Source organism: Dermacentor variabilis, chromosome 5 (assembly GCF_050947875.1).
Source record: "Dermacentor variabilis isolate Ectoservices chromosome 5, ASM5094787v1, whole genome shotgun sequence".
Lineage (NCBI taxonomy): Eukaryota > Metazoa > Arthropoda > Arachnida > Ixodida > Ixodidae > Dermacentor > Dermacentor variabilis.
The window spans coordinates 74387557-74405046 of NC_134572.1; the positions used below are offsets into that span (position 1 = coordinate 74387557).

General features: G+C 45.5%; 1 protein-coding gene across 2 annotated transcripts in view; it reads right to left on the reverse strand.

The window, feature by feature from the left end:
- Window positions 1-13026: 13026 nt before the first annotated feature.
- The window catches only part of Sqor (Sulfide quinone oxidoreductase), a 29336-nt gene continuing 24872 nt past the window's right edge, over window positions 13027-17490 (reverse strand). For both annotated transcript variants that reach the window (XM_075692846.1, XM_075692847.1), the window contains exons 8-10: window positions 15620-15687; window positions 15351-15529; window positions 13027-13648 (exon numbers count right to left, since the gene is read on the reverse strand). In XM_075692846.1, coding sequence (XP_075548961.1) covers window positions 13588-13648; window positions 15351-15529; window positions 15620-15687 — 308 coding nt within the window. In that variant the 3' untranslated portion in view covers window positions 13027-13587. The remainder of the gene's footprint in view (window positions 13649-15350; window positions 15530-15619; window positions 15688-17490) is intronic.

Below are 17490 nucleotides of genomic sequence, written 5' to 3' on the forward strand. Positions count from 1 at the left end.
AGTGCACCGTGCTCTCGAAATGGCGGGTCTCCTACTCGGGTGTGCTTAGCAGTCACCAGATGCGCCGTACTTTGAATAAGGAGCCACGGTTAAAACACTAACTATGGTGCAGAAACCCTCCGACAGGTCAGCCAGTTTTCGACTGGCCACCTGGGGCTTGATCCTCCGTGTGTGTGCTTCCGTCTAATAACTTCGGGGCGCCTTCCGTCTTTGGAGGCTTTCGAGTGGGACGCCCCTGACATCTGTTTAGGATAATAATTTAAAAGGGCTAGTCAATATTCTGTCTCTACTAGAATTGAAGCACAAGGGAAAAAAACAGGGACGAAAGGACCAACACGGGCGAGTGCTCCTCCATGTAGGTTCATTTGCGCTTCAAGTCTCCTAGTGCTACCTAAGACACAGTACGAGTGGAGAATGCTTTCCATGTAATAAGTAGTGGTGATGATAGAGCAGATGTCTCTTGCAGACGCAGCACTTTTGTGGCGGCGAGCAGGGACAGTTTCTATGAGTCACCTTATTTCTAAAAAAGACGATTCGCCTCCACTTTCATTCGCTTTGGACACATCGGCGCCAACGCTGCATTGTGAAAGAACCTAACATCACAGTAGTCACCTTGCGTTGCACGGTGCAACCCGAATTGGCCTGTGGTCAACCACGGGTGTTCAAGCTGCGGGCAGACCATATAGAGTGAAAGAAATGTTCAAGCATGAGACTTCTTTGGTCTTCTTATCATCCGCTGTCCTAGACAGATATATGTGACCCGCCGTGATTGCTCAGTGGCTATGGTGTTGGGCTGCTGAGCACGAGGTCGCGGGATCGAATCCCGGCCACGGCGGCCGCATTTCGATGGGGGCGAAATGCGAATACACCCGTGTGCTTAGATTTAGGTGCACGTTAAAGAACCCCCGGTGGTCAAAATTTCCGGAGTCCTCCACTACGGCGTGCCTCATAATCAGAAAGTGGTTTTGGCACATAAAACCCCAAATATTATTATTATATATGTGACAGGAAAATAACCACAACTCGTTTACATACGATGAATGTCACTCTTTCGACCTTTTAATGAATACATACCGTCATCTTAGTCACGTATCGCAACGACACATCTGTCCACGCCCGGCGTTTCTGCTTGTTTTGATGCGCAATGAGCAAACATGCTCGCTTTGAACCGCGTCTGCAATCAGAATTCGCTTATGAGAAACAAACACGAGACGAGTTGGCACGTAGCCGAGTATGTATCATAGGCGGTGGACAGATGCGTACCATAGTATCACGTGGCATCATTTTCCATCCATTCCAGAAGAACACGCTCTCGCTGCACTTTGACTCAGAGGTGAAATCGCTGTTTTGTTGCATCAGTCGTGCAGAATGGACGGCGCTTATGAAGCAACCTCTCCTGTTGGACATATTCCATGGGCGAAATTCTCGACAATACAAGTGCGCATTCTGTGCAACCATCGTTAACAACACGCGCGCTCGCGCACTCATCGCCCTCTGCTTGATGTTTAGGCGAACGTTTTTGTTCAAGTAGACCCTGCGTTGAATAAAACTAATAGCTTCCCTGCTAATTTGCAAAGTGAAATGTGACATCAGAGCAGTCAAAGTACTACTCCAACACTTTAAGAGTATAATATGCTACATAAACTTTGAATAATGTGCGACTGAGTGCCAAAAGCAGTGATGTCATCCGCCTGTGACGAGATATCCCTAGAAAAACCGGAAAATTCCTGGTTTGCCTGAATAATCCTCCCTCCCTTCGTGTATTTATGAGTATTATTTATTAGTCGACAGTCTGCTTTTTTATTTCACGCTTGATATTGGTGCACAAAACGATGAAGAAAACTCCAACCAAAGCTAGCGGCGTGCGCTAATCATTTGAATCTCGACGCTTCTCGTGCTGCAAAAGCCATTACAAATCAAACTTGCCCAACTCCTCATTGACGTTTCACGGTTCACGTGGTTCAATTCGCTACCGCTTCGGTTTTCCCGAGAAGGCAGGTATAATTATTTCACAGTCGCCCTTTCCTATCAAGGCCAGGTGAGCATATACTGCACATTTACCAAATCGTCTGATTAAGCATCACCAGTGCCGAGATCTGCGTATAAAAATTTATATATATATATATTTTTCTTGAGCAGTGAATTATTCGTTGTGAGACGACTCTCAACAACCCACATATCTTGCACTGATTACAGCTAGAAAAAAACTTTAATGACGGTATAAAATATGAAATTTCCTGAAGTTGGCTACAACACATATTTAGTATTTCAGTTTTTTGGCAAAAGAGGGGCCAAATCCCTACGTTGGTTCTAAATATCCTCGATTTAAAGTTAGGTCCTTATAATTGGAACGACTGACCTAAACAATATTTTTTTTTTCATTTATACGAATGTCATGACAAAACTTGAGCACAAGAACAGCCGCAGATGGAGCGATACACAGTTTCAAATTATACTTTTTCTAACACTGGGCTTGATTCTTACATTTATTTTTGATATGATATGTGATCATTGCCATAATTTTATAGATAATATTTTACCAGCCCAAAATAGGAAGATTTTTAGCAGGAAAATGAGAAACCACATGCGTACGAAACAAGACATATCGGCGTGTGTTTCAAAAATCATTCTTTACAACTGGCATACAGCGTTAAGCACGCGGCATATCATTACGCCTATTGAGTTTTCGTTGCCATCTTAAGAAACATACGTTGAATGGCCAAAATCTGCCGTGCCTGTTGGCCGACAAAAAGTGATGCCGATCCCCATTTGTTCACGTGTCTCAAAAGTAGTTAACTCCCACGAGGAAACATAACGAAAGCAACGCGCAAGTTTTAATATATATATATATATATATATATATATATATATATATATATATATATATATATATATATATATATAAGTCTCATAACTGCGCTAAATACAACTGACAAAATTTGTCACATAAAATAGACTGAAACGTTAAAGTCCTTTAGCTATTGAATTCTGTTGTCATAAAAAAAAAATGCTAAATTTTTTATAAGGGTCAGCGCAGGGCAGGCGATCTGAGAAAGTCGAGCCCTGTTTGCATCGCATTCTGATGTTAAGAGTGGTGTGGTTGATACCATAGATATCCCCGGTTTCGAATTAATGTTGCAGGCGACGATGCCGCGTAAAACTAATGTATTTGCACACAACGCCCTGGAAAGTGACAAAAAATACGAGAATATCAGTAAGCAATTTGAACAAAAACACGCTAAATCTACCCTATCTATCTCCACACCGTAAATGTTCACGCCTCTGCCTCTTTCACAAATTTCATCATCAGAATGACGCATTAAATAACGAACTTCCTTTTGGACCCACGTACATTTCATCGCGTGTGGACCCCACATCTAAAGTTGTTGTCCCACATGTCGAACTAACCTCTATAATGACTGTTTCATTCATAAAACTAGCACTGAATGGTGCCACCTGCCCGCCTCCTTCGCTGTCATTACTGGTGCCAACTTCGAAAGTCATCATCATCATCGTCAGCCTGGTTACGCCCACTGCAGGGCAAAGGCCTCTCCCATACTTCTCCAACTACCCCGTTCATGTACTAATTGTGGTCATATTGTCCCTGCAAACTTCTTATTCTCATTAATTTTAATTGGATAGCAGTTCGAAAGTGCTATCCAATTAAGATTCGTTTTTTTTAACTTATACTTTCTGCGCATTACTGTATGGAATAAGCACTTCTTTCTGTAAATCCCTCGAGCCTAGAATTTATGTCTAACAAAATAAATAAATAAATAACCAAGCTGCAAGCATAGAGGTCAACCATCTCATTATGTAACTATGGGCTTTCCTGTATACTGCTGGGTGTACGCGGCGCCTCATAACTCGCCGCGCGTAATGGGTCTGCAGTAATTATACCAGCTTGCAACAAAACTATATTTGTCAACAGTGGTCAAACAGGGGATGTCTTGGATTGGAGAGGAGCCCTCAAGACTTCCTTCATCGATATCTCATTAGCCGAGGTAGCACAATGGATATGGCACTGCACTGCTGAGTTCGAAGTCGCGGGTTCGATGACGCCTGCGATGCCCTTATTTAGATGACGGCGATATGAAACAAAAAACGCCTGTGAACTTAGATTTAGGTGATCGTTAAACAACTCCAGGTGGTCAAAATTAACTCGGAGCCTTACACTAGGCGACCTGTCTCATAATAATAGCACAACCCACCATAGGGGCCGCTTATAACCCCCACCCATCCATCCACCGTGGTTTTGGCACGTAAAACCATGGAATGTAATTTCAATGCGATTAGCATTCTTTGCGAACTTCACCCTGTTTGTGGTCTTGCGGTATGTCTGTCTGTATGCTTGTTTGTCCATTTGCTATTGGATAACCTCTTTCACGCCAACATGGACCACTGGACAGTCCATGGCCAGATGGGTAGAGCATCAGGCTGCCGTGCTGAGGGAAACACGTCAGAAACCAACCGTCGGCCCAACTTGGGTAACTGGTTATGTGTCACTGAAGATATGCTGATGCCTTTTGGTAATTTTAGCACATATGTCTACCTGAAGCGGGGGCTAATTTCGATTGTACATATACTGAGGTTTCCGTGCGGAAAAATCTGGGGCATGTCAGTACCGTCCATGCTGCAGCTGTGCAGAGCACTATTTCTTGGCTTTTTACGGTGCAGCTTGCCGGTTTTGGCGAACACATGCAAAAGAAACATTCGTACCCTCGAAAGTTTGCAAGGCCAGGCTCTACGGACATGTCTTGGACTACCACGACGCGCTTCGAGTCACGCGACAATCATGATTGCTAGAGACTACTTTGGTTCCAACATATATAACGGTTGACAGCCTTAGAGAATACATTCGAAATGTGTATCGCCTACCCAGTCATTATATTGCTGCTTTGCCAGCACAATAACCTCAAGCCACATTTTCTAAACTTGTTGCGACACATCAAGGCCATCTTCCGTCGGAGCTTTACACCAGCAGCAAGACCGCTATTACACCTGTGGTACCTACGACAACCACAACTACACATTCCAGGATTAACGAAGAAGACCTGTCATTCAACAGTGGCTCTACGTAAGTTCACACTGTCATTACTGAACGAGGCATATGAACAAAGAACGCACATTTACACCGATGGATCTGCCTCAGCCACCAGCTCCATAGGCGCTGTTATCACCCCGGCCTTACAAATTACAATTACTTTCAAAGTGTCCCATGTAACGACCTCTACGGCAACAGAACCTGCCGCACTACGTGCCACTGTTTATTACATCGCACAAGCCAAACCTCGAAAGGGGATCGTTTTTTGTGACTCAAAGGCAGCCCTTCAGAGTCTGCAGTCAGCCTTACGACTCAATACCCATGACCAACTAGTGTTTGAGACCAGAGAGGTTCACCATCAAGCCCTCATAAACGGACATGACATCATCTTCCAATGGATTCCGGGACACTGTGGCATCGTCGGAAATGACCTTGCTGACGATGTCGCTCGGTCAGCCCATAAATAAAAGCTGACACTTCCTATACTCTTATCAAGGAAAGATGCTTCGAGGGGTCTTCGTTTACTCGCTCAAACCAAGACTGAAGCTTTGTGGAACACCCCGATATTCTCTAACTGCCGTCTCCACTGGTTGGATTCTACATTGAAGCTGCTGATTTCATCGAACTTCTCCCGCCGTGATGCAACATTACTGTGTCGCCACTAGTTAGGGGTGGCTTTTACGAAAGCCTACTCATTCCTTATTGGAATGTCCGATACACCGATCTGCGACTCGTGCGTAAAGAGACGATTGAGCCCGTGTTGTGTTTTTGTGATCTCTATGACTACGAACGCAACCTTCTTCAGAGTGTGTAAAACCGATTAGATAACAGACCACGTTCAGAGGCTAAGATTCTCGGACCATGGCCCCATGCGTCGCAGGCTTACAAAGCGATGCGGACACTGCTACGCTTCATGAAAGCGACTGGCCTCAGTCACCGATTATAGGCGTGAAGTTATGGACATCCGCATGCACTCACACCGATAGTACCTTCTTCCTTCCCTCTCCTTTCTTTTCTTCCCTTAAACGCCTTCCCGTGTGTAAGGTAGCAAAACGGACGTGCGTCTGGTTGACCTCCCTACCTTTCCTTCCTTCCTTTTCCTCCTCCTCCTTAGTACATATGTCATGCGACAAACCCCAAATAATAATAATAATAATAATAATAATAATAATAATAATAATAATAATAATAATAATAATAATACAAAGAAGATACGTGCCGCTTTTGAACGAACTTCTGCGCTAACCTGGTGGGTCACTGGTTATGTGTGTCCAAAGGGAAAAGAGAGAGAGAGAGGAGTCAAGCTGAAGCAAACGCATCACACAGGACGCGTTTCGGCTGTTCGAATAGGGTGTGTAGCTCGATTGCTTCAATTCTAACCGCATTAGCGTTGACAGTCTTCCTCAGACAATGGCTGCCTAAATCGTTTTCTTTCTTTATTTTTTGCATATCTCTGCACCCTGGAGAGATACCCTGTTGAACCACTCTTCGTTAAGTCAAGCCTGCATTTTCCCGTCTACCTCTGCCTTGTTTTGAGAATTGCGCCACACAGCAGCTCCCTTCAAACCAACTCGCGTACACCTCCTTTCCTTGAAGTCCTGCCACCACGGGGCACCGCCCCTGCGTAGCCCGGCACGTCGAGATGTGACCTGCCCGGTGCAAAGAAGGAAAATATAGATGGCGAGACCAGCTGTGACCTTCCTCGGAGCGGCTACCATTTGTGCATCAAGCTGGCCATAAAAAATAGAGGTGATCGGCAATGGCATTGTGTGTGCTGCTCACGCGATGATGTAACTGTCGAGCGCCTCAGCAGCCGCCGTCGCCGCTGAATGTATATGGAGGCGTTACCTCGCCGCCGTGGACGCTGAGCGGAAACGAGCGGTCATGCACGATGTGGCCTGAGCCCAAAAAATGTTAATTGATCGAGTAATGCTCGTCAACACACGCCGTGTATAGGGAACGACTGATAACTAAACAAAAAAATATATTCTTCGGATGAAAAGGTTCAGCAGCAGTGGCACGACACACTGGTTCGCGTTGGCAAGCGATCAAGAAGAGACAAGCCCCGTGGGCTACCTATCGTATACATGTACACAACTTGATTACAATATTTCCTTCCTGCTAAGGACCTGCGCGCAGCTTCGAATTCGGCAGGTGCGCTATTAGGCTGTGGCGTAGCACACACGATTCAAAGTTAACAGCGTTCACATTGAGTTCTGGAGCGCGAGTTAACACTAAACACCAATCTGGAAAACGACTGAGTGAGTGTTTCGCAAGCGCTGCTGACGAAATTCGCTTTGGTCGATTCACGTGCAGGAAGCAACCATTTGGTGCGTCCCGGCGTCCCTTATGCTCCGTTGCAAGCATGTTTATGAAAACATGCTTCGTAATCGCGCACTCTTCCTCGTAATACCGTGAGTATTCGTCTTTCCCGCGGAGGCCACCTCAAACTACGCACGTAGAAGTAAACTGCGCAAAAAATCAGCGGGTGGCGCAGCATATATCGTATGCCGAATAAAAAAAAAGATGTGAGAAAAGGTCCGAGAAAAATCATTTCCTTCTGCACACTTTAAACTATGTTCCTATAGTTATCCAACTGCAGGCCCCACATCGGGTTCTTATTTTATTCGCTTTATCTAGGAATCCCCCGAAGTAGTATACTGAGCGAAAAAAATTTCATCGCACGTTTGGTGATCAAATTTTAAAAAAAGTTCATCACCATTTATAGATATGCTTACAACGTTGTATGACTTGCTGAACAAAACCTCGACTCAAAAATATCAGGCCACCTTCTGTGAGTACGTCTGCGAAAAAAAAATATGAGTTATTAAAAGCAATAACTTTCCGCTACCTTTGACACGGTGTCTCAGCAAGCGTACTCATGGCTCACCACACGTGTGTAAGAACCCCTACGCGAATTCTCACCGAGAACTTGGTGCGTCCTTTCAGGAAAGAAGGTAAAACCCCCAAATAGGGGAAGTACCTGCCGAGGACTTTCGGCAGCAAACGATGCGCATCGTAAAACTTGCGAAGCAAGCGCGTGACAAGACGCTGCATTATTCTGTAGAGGCTTGTCCAGAGGAGTGGCCGTGCTTCCGTCGGGCTCTGCATTCACCAGCACTGGTATATCCGACGAAACGACGGACACCGATAAAATTAAATTTGGATCACAAGTTAGCATGTTTTTATGTCATGAGCTCCCCAGTCATTCTTCTGTTGCGAAAAGGTTCAGTTATTGATGTGCTCTAATGTTTTAGAATGACACTCGCACTATAAAAAACGCTGCAGTGTGGATCACTGTATCAATTTGCCACTTGAAATAATTTAATGTGTTCTAAGTAGACATGCTCATTTCATCACGACCACATTAGAACGCAGCCACCACGTTCAGGCAATGAATGCGTGGCTTCATACTCAGCAGCAAAATACCATAGCCACCGACCCATCAAGCTGGATTTTAACACGTTCTATCAGTGGCCTCGTATTACAAACCGGCCTATATATGCACATTTTAACCTTCAACTTTTCTGCACACGGTGACTTCCATCGCTAAAGATTTTGAATAATGAAGTGCGGTCAGAAAAGAAGCAAGAAGCAAAGATGATGCTTGGTATCTTTGCAAAAAACTGCCCATAGCTTAACACATACGACGCCTTAAGGAAGTCTTTCTGCCAAATTGCAAGCTTTTCCGGAAAGAAGCTCGCAGCTTCTCATTTCGTGGAACGTAGACACAAGGCACGTGCCTGACTAAACGCTTTGTGGTCACGTCTTACGTTGCACATCCGTCAATGTGACTACATCGCTGTTCTTTCAATCTATTACAGATATTGTTTTTCTTGTGGTGCTGACGAGTTAAAAAGCTTATGTTGTTTTAATTATAAAGTCCGTATAATTATACTGCTGAGTAGCCGCACTGCGAAGGTAGCTGATATCGTGTCAACGCTTGTGATGTAGTCTGGACTGATCTTCACCACCTCTTTGGAACTTGAAACCAAAGATTGGCACCCTTTGGTTATACCAAAGTGGCTTACGTCAGCCCCATCACTCTGTTTTGTCCGCATCTGATGACCCCTGACAGATGGAACGTCGACCAAGATCTCAATCTAGACGAGCATTACGTAGTGCCTTATTTCGGCAGTGCTCGAAAATTTGATCATCTAAACTAGCCGTGCCGACGTGGTTACTATAGACCACCCAGCTTCGAGCGGGCTGCCGCTTGCTTTAACGAACGCATGGTAGCGTGACGCAAGGCCTTCAACCGCGGCGAAGGACCTTCACCGGCGGCGTGCACGGACCTCTCTAATTGGCGCTTGCATACGGGCATGACTGGTTTGTCGCTCGCGGCGCTTCGTTATTGCCGCGGGAAGGTGCGCACACTGAGGCAAGAATAGCAGGCAGACAGACGCGCACTCTCCGTGCAAGCGCAATATGAGCAGGCGCCCCCGCGTGGCTCTATGGGAAGCGTGTCTCGATTTCGATAGCTCCTAAAAGCAAGCGGCCGAAGGTTAACTGGCAAACCGATGATGGCGCATATTTCATTAGCGTCTGCGTATACACGCCGGTGCGAGCTTCCTCACATTTTGTGAACGTAGCCGTTCGTTCTCTTAATCTCGCCACTCGTGCCACGTTCTCAATTATTCATTCCACAGTCGCTCTATCCTGTCGACAGTTGAAGGCACTCTTTTTGCCACTCTCATTGCGCGCGGAAATTCACGGCGACCAGTAGCGTCTGACTGGTGCAGACCTTGGCTGCGCCCGGCAGGGTTGCCAGTCCAGTGCCGTGGAATAAAACCTACAAGGGTCGTGCAACGTCAATTACAGGGGAACTGGTTAGCTTCTAGTCAACACTCCAGGATAAAGTGATGGTATGGCAGAAAATATTAGCCAATTTTATATTGCCATTAATTTAGTAGCAAAGGCATATCATGTTTAATGTTCGAAGTGCACTCGACGGAGCCATTTTTGTTTTCATGTTCCTCATTCACACTCAAATTTTTGGCAACATATTCATTCGCGGCATGTGTCTAGATTTCCTGTTACATATACGAGAATGAAATCCACACGAATCGGGAAGAAACATTGTTCACCTTTCAGAATGCATACTCCCACTAATCATTAGAATATTGAATGCGCCTAGCTCTTCGAAGTCAACTAGCCCTCATAGAGCTTGGGGCATAACCGTTGTTTCATTGTAGGTACAAGCGAGACCGAGAACTCAATTCATACACCTTGATAAAACACGCAACGACCTATCACGACTTCCTGTAGGAGCTTTCGACAGTCCTTCCGCCTTTCAGACGGCGAAGACGAGCGTCACGGCATCTAGACCTGCTGACGTGAGAACAGCGTCACGCAAGACGTAAGCTCCCAGCGTGTCGTAATCACACGAATGTCCCCTGTCCACGTTGCGTACCTCGCGAGTTCTGTGACCTCTAGAGCTTCCTAAACACTGAGCTCTCATACCCCTGACCTTACGAAAGGCCATTCGGGCGTCCACCGACTTCATCTGCCGACTCCATTAGGCGACGTCATTGAAGTGTACCACAGACGCAGGAAGAACGACTGTAAGCTTATAAATTGTTGCACCAACGTAAGTATGCATAGCCCTCATGCCAAGGTCACGGAAGTTCAGCCGCTCGTACTGCATTACTCTCTCTAGCGTCAGTGGGGCCCACAGTAACGAGTCGTGAGTGGCTCGGCCTTGCTGCTATACGGCCATAAAAGAGAAGGTGATCGTTTCTCGCAGAGAGAGACAGAGAGAGACGACGCGCCGAACGCATCCGGCCAGCATATCAAGTATGGCGCTGCGTGTCTGGCCAGGAAAACATACACATATGCGAGCGGAGCATTTCTTGCTTGCCTTCGCTGCCTGATGCGCGAACTAAACGTGGGTGTAGAGTGGGTCTCTAAAAATGTGCCACAGTCAGGAAGCCTGCACGAACATCACGTTTCCTAGCAGGGACGTCATCAGTGACGCTTCACCCAGGTAGCATCACATAATTACCTCTGTTACAAAGGCAAATACACGGTGTCACTTTGAGCGAGTGCCCGTTGTCTTTAGTAGCATTCTCAAGCTCTTACGCTGAAAGGATTAAGGACGCTCGCTCTTGAGCGCACTAACTAGCGATTTTGTTCAATGAGCTCATTTCGCTGATTCAAGTTGAGTAGCCACGATAGATATGCATCACAAATAATAAAATTTACTCAGAGCATAGTCGGCCCTAATTGCCAAACACTATTTTTGTGAATTACAGTGTTATAGCTGCAATAGACACACTACGTGGTACACCATCTACAATAGGTACATCAATAGGTACACCATCTGCAATAGAAACTGCCATTTTTTCTCTGCTCGCCTAGGATACGATGGTGCCTTGTTCGAGCCGCGGTGACTGATCACGCTAGTGCGGTTGCTATGAAACTTTATTTGCTCTAAAATTCATGCTAATTACTGTTCTAAGAATAACACAGCCTTGCTTTGTAAACGTCTTTTTAACGAAGAAGCCATCTATGTGCATTTATGTCCCCGTAAATTCCAAATGAGACTTTTTTGTGAAGCTGCCGGCCATCGATCTGACACTTAGTGCGGCGAAGCGTACTCGCTCAGACTAACGCCAAGTTTGCCGTTGTAGGAAAGTTATAAGCACGCGGCCATTTACTCCCTTTGTTGCTCTTCTAAAAGCGCGTGAGCAGTACAAGCTAAAATAGAGTGCACCGCTGCGGTACCTGTCGTGGCGCAGTTCACGTCATTCGCTGCCACGTACGGCTAATCAGATTCTTCATTCACGTAAGCATGCCTAAGACGTCATCGAAGATAAGCCATCAAATGAGCGGGATGCTTGTAAAGATTCCCTACCTCACGTAAATTTCCAGGGATAAGAATACTTATGAATCTGCAACTTCAACTTTTTTAATCCTGGACATGTTGAGCATGAAGATTGGCTGGCATCTATTGGCCTGGACATCTATAGGCCTTGTCATATATTGACCTGGACATCTATTGGCCTGGACATCTATTGACGCGGACATCCGTTGACCCGGACATCCATTGACCTCGACATCTACTGAACTTGACATCTGGACTTTTTCCAGCGATGCTTTCTCCGGAGTTACGGGCTCTCAGATAAAGAACTGCCGCGCGGCTTTAACACAATAAAAGGGCAGGAACATACCAACCGAAGGCATTGCTCGGGCATTGCTTGGACCAAGAGTGCAGCGCCAGTGACGTTGTAGTGCCGTCACGCATTTCATCGCGATCTTATTCATTTGTCCATATTGTGAAGGAAAAACGCATAGAAGGTGTCAGTATTAGTGTTAGTATAAATTCGGATAGAACTTAGGGCTATTTTATTATTTACAAATAATTACTGTTGGATAGATGTCGGCAACTTTGCCATTATATATTCAGCGTGTTTGTACATCCCACCCATCATACTTATTTTGGATATTCTTTACAATACGCACTTGCCCTAAGCTTCCAGGAGAACAGCATCAAAGTGCTTCCAGTGCAGATTACTAGGAGGCTCTGCCATACTGTTGTGCCCTGGAAGGCAGAATTAAAAACAAGAGATCGTAAATCCTACAATCATGTAACGGCGCTATGTGGACTACGACAACTTTGTCTGTGTTTTATATGTGAAACAATCTTTTAGCTGGTTTCATATGCTCAGCGTAAGAATACATGTCATAACAGCATCCAGATTTCTACGGATTGAGCAGAGGCTAACGGTAGAAAACTGTTATACGTTCTCCTCCTTTTTTTTCTTTTTTTTCCAAAGCCACAGCTGCGAGTGGATGCCCTGACAGACCTTCACATCTTCCAGAGAGAGTAGGCAGTCCTCCTGAGAAACGAGAGCAGAATATTAAAAGGAAACGCCCTCTCGCATTTAGCCATTTTCAACCTGCTAAGCTTCTAAAGAAATTATTTGCGATTTAAAGCACAACTTGTTAAATGTGGAGGCTATGGAATTGATAAATGCAACACCCTTAATAGCTTCTTTATTTCTCGTGTTTCATAAACACAAAACAAAAAGCACTTAGGTGAACGAAGAATTGAAAAGCTAATTTTTACAACAGCGCACGAATAACAATCTGTACAACTATATAAGGCTTTAACCGCTCGTGTGACTGAGTTGCATAGTGGCACCGCACAGAACGCTGAGTACACTACACTACACTACACTACACTACACGGAAAACCTGATAATATGCAGATGCCTATTGTAAAAAAAAAGCTTGAATACAAACCACCGGAACTTATATTTTTCAACCTTCTGCAGAGTTTTGAATTATGCGACATTTTCTGATGGAATGCGTGTACACCACATGATTTCCGTTACTCATCAATATGGGAGTGTAATCAGTCTTCGTAGCCTGTGAAGACAACCAATGTGGCGCAATAACAGCCAAAATTGGCACAGCGTATCCGCTACACCTCTACGCTACAGTAAGAACCAGAAGAGCCTGCTTGTAGTCAAGGCGAACATTCGTAGAACACTGCACTGCAAGTACACGCATACGTTAACAAAACAACAATCGAAATTTCATTTAGACAATCCCAAGTGAAGCGCTTTTCTGAAGATTCCGGGGCCTTCCCAGTAGCCACTGAAAAAGAAACAAAAGTTTAGACTTTACTCGGGCAAGCTTTCATCATACGCAATTCAAAACACTGTTTTAGTCACTTAAGGAAAAAAAGAAAAAGAGAAAGCTTCTTCTTTCTTATCTTCAACAAAAAGAAAGACCAAGCTTCTAAGAATTTGTCAACTAGTAGGCCTATAAAAGATACGCTTTCAACATATCATAGAGTGCATCTGTGAACTAATCCTTGTGTTACATTTTCCGAATATCAACCCTAGTTTGTTTCGTTCACTTTCTGCGCAGGTAAGTTCATTGTAGTGTTGCAACGTCACCTGCGATTTTCCATTCATTCCTCCCCCCCCCCCCCTATGTTACTACATCTCCCATTTTCCTTTACACTAGCGAGGGTAACAGATCAGAGTCACGCTCTTCCGACCTACCGCTCTTCCTTGTGTTCACTACAACCCCCTGCTCTCTCGCAGTCGCTAAGCTAATTAAAAGCGTTGCGGTTTTTACGGATGTCTGGTTTACTGAAGTGGCTGTGTCAACGTGCGCTCGTCCTTTAATTTTTGCTGATCTTTTTTTGTCTCTAAAGAACTGGTCGCTTGTTGCGAATTGGACCCATACCTATGCTGAGCTCCTACATCGGTGCGGGGTGCTGAAGCAAATGAAAGCTTGGTTGGGACATTACCTCACGTTGAGCGACCACAACATAAGAGCTCGTTGAACTCACTCGTATGGCAAACGAAGTTCAAGGCAAGGCATCAGCTACAAAGCTACGGCACTCCAAAATGACCATGCACCTGCCTCAATTCGTGCGCATGACGTGCAACGTACAGAGAAATTATTGTTGCAAGTCTTAGAAAAGCTGAGGAATGTGCAGCACAGTAACAGTCTGTCGCTAGAGGACATCTCAACCATACTGCTTACGATTTACAACGCATTCTGCCTCATATCCTTCAGTCCTTCACAAAAGACGAGATGAGAGCATAACCTAACTTAGGCTTATCTAAGTCAAGCGATGCACAGCGAGAGAGCTTAAGAGAACAGAGATTTGCTTTGCTCTACAAACGACCTGATTTCACTTTTTTTACTGCAAACCAACAAACTTCACCTTAGGCCAGTACATAGGGCAAAAATATTTTTATAAATTTTGTCACCCAGACACACCTATATGCCTCTTCGCAGTTTGTCCGAAAAAAAATAAAGATTATAATCAGAAGGTGCCAGGCGTGTGCATCTTCCCACAATTGCCATTGATTGCACTGTGCTTATAGCCTACTTGCAGGGTTTTTGGTAACCCGACAGCTTCCATCATAGTCGTGCAGTTAGTGGTAACATCGTTTAAACAGGTGAGATATCTTTAAAAATAAATCATATCTTGGCAGGAAGGCAGCGAAATGCAACTAGAGACGCACGCAAAACGAGCAATAGAATCAAACGACCTATTCGAAACGTGGGAGGCCAAGCTAACCCTCGGGGACCTGGAAGACCAACGACAACTCGTCGCCAGGGCCAAGAGGGCAGTCGAAGCCAGAGGGTTCCTGGACTAAGGAGCCTTCCCACCTTAGGGTGATCCCCGTCCTCGCTCGGGACACTGTTTCGTACAATAAACGTTTCTTTCTCTCTCTCTCTCTAAACTAAGCGCTATTTCCTTTTTGAGAGCTACTGTATTGAGCCCAGAAGCCCACTCGCGAGCTTAGAAATAAGTCATGAGACGCTCGCTCACCGCAAGAACAGGTTCCAATAGATGAAGGGCAGCATGTCCCTTTTCATGTAGAACATGCTGGTGCGTTCTTTGGCCTGGTTGAATGGGAAAGTTTCCAGCGGTTCCGATTTGGAGTCGAATTCAGCAAGGATGCATTTGTCGTAGCTGGTCACCAGCGGACACGACGTGTAGCCATTGTACTGAGGGGCAACAATAACGCGTCAGAGAGAAAGAACACGGGCAAACGATCATAAAACGTGCTCCTGTGTCTGAGCAATTGATTCACGTACCTTTTTGGTTGGTGCCTTGCCTTCCATCACGCTCGTGAGGTTTCTGCGGAGTATGCCGATTTCGCCGGCTGTTAAGGAAACCAGAAAGTACAAAATTAACTCCAGCCAAGAAAGGAAAACTTACAGTGACGTTTCACTTCGTGAAAGCAGGTTACGCGCAAGTGTACAGGTGCTATTCGCCTAAGCTTGCGCGTAAACCGCGTCCCCTTAGTTGGGGTCGGTCTACTCGCGCTCGGTCTGCCGCTGCTTGAGTTACTGCTCCGTCCTTCTCACTCGGCGTTCGGCATCTCCATCACGAGACGAACCCAGAACATCCATAGCGCACACAGGGCCCGTAGCGACTGCAAGAGGAGGTGAACCCAGCGTCCCTTCGCCTACCCTCCTCCTTCGCGAAGCTTCGCCTCCTTTCACTTCGCCGTGCGCTCCTCCTCTCCACCTCCAGGTGCCCTAATCCTCTGGAAGCTCGCTTCCCTCTCCCAGCTCGGCCGCCTGCGTCTTAATTTCGCGGATTTCACAGACGGGGCATGTACACTTGAGAGTAAGTCAGGGGCAATTTAGCGCTGAATGGGACAGAAATCCGATAGCATTAAGTCACACCTCTGCAAGTCCGGGATTCATGATTTACAACTCTTTCTCTCTCTCTCACTATATATATATATATATATATATATATATATATGCGTTGTCCCCAGACGCCACCGACTCAACGGAGAACCGTGGACCCTCTCCTCCTGCTTGCAAGAGTGCTATGCAGCAAAGCCACCACAATGTAGCGCACAATAGATATTTCGTAGGCTTTTTTTAAGCATGCCGTGAAAAATTGGAATGGCAAGGAAAACGAACATGCGATAGGAAGCTGTTCCAAATGAGTTTTCTGTAAGCTTATCCTGCTTGCGATTTCTCCAGTTCCTGAAGTTGTGATGTCCTCAAATATCTCGCGCACACAGTAAGTCAGCAGTGAGGTAACAGTAATGACATTGCGGCTGCCTTGTAGCGGTAAACCAGGTCACCGATAATGAACACCACAGTAACTCTGGCGGCCGCATTTCGATGGGGTGAAATGCGAAAACACCCGTGTACTTAGATTTAGGTGCACGTTAAAGAACCCCAGGGCAGCCGCCGTGGTTGCTCAGTGGCTATGGTGTTGGGCTGCTGAGCACGAGGTCGCGGGATCGAATCCCGGCCACGGCGGCCGCATTTCGATGGAGGCGAAATGCGAAAACACCCGTGTGCTTAGATTTAGGTGCACGTTAAAGAACCTCAGGTGGTCAAAATTTCCGGAGTCCTCCACTACGGCGTGCCTCATAATCAGAAAGTGATTTTGGCACGTAAAACCCCATAATTCAATACCACAGTAACTCTGTAATATAATGTTCACGTTCAAGAAATGATCACGCCTGTCATTGTGTCTACAGAAATTTCTTGGTCTGAGTAACAACGATTTGTGGCTACAACAGAAAGAGTGCATCTAGCCTTATTAAAAAAATGGTGTGTTTTGTCGGCAATATTTTCTGCTGCACCATCCAGCACTAGTACACTAAAAGCTGCATAAATATTTAAAGAAGGTAGTAACAAACTATTATGTGGCGCTCTAGCCTAGCACGCAAGGCAAGCTAGCTTACCTTACGGGGCACGTGAGCATTTGACTGGTAGTTGGCGTATTGCAGGCCATATAAAAAGCAGCATTTGTGAGACTTGGTGACAACTTACTTTGAGCATTACTATACACTATTTCTACATTGACTCTTGTACATTACTGATGAAATACAAGCCCTCAGTGTATTCATTTATGAACACACAAGTTTGTGGCCATGAATCGGAGACTGCACTTAGGCTAAACGTCATTTCATAGCCAGTGGCGCACCAGCTAT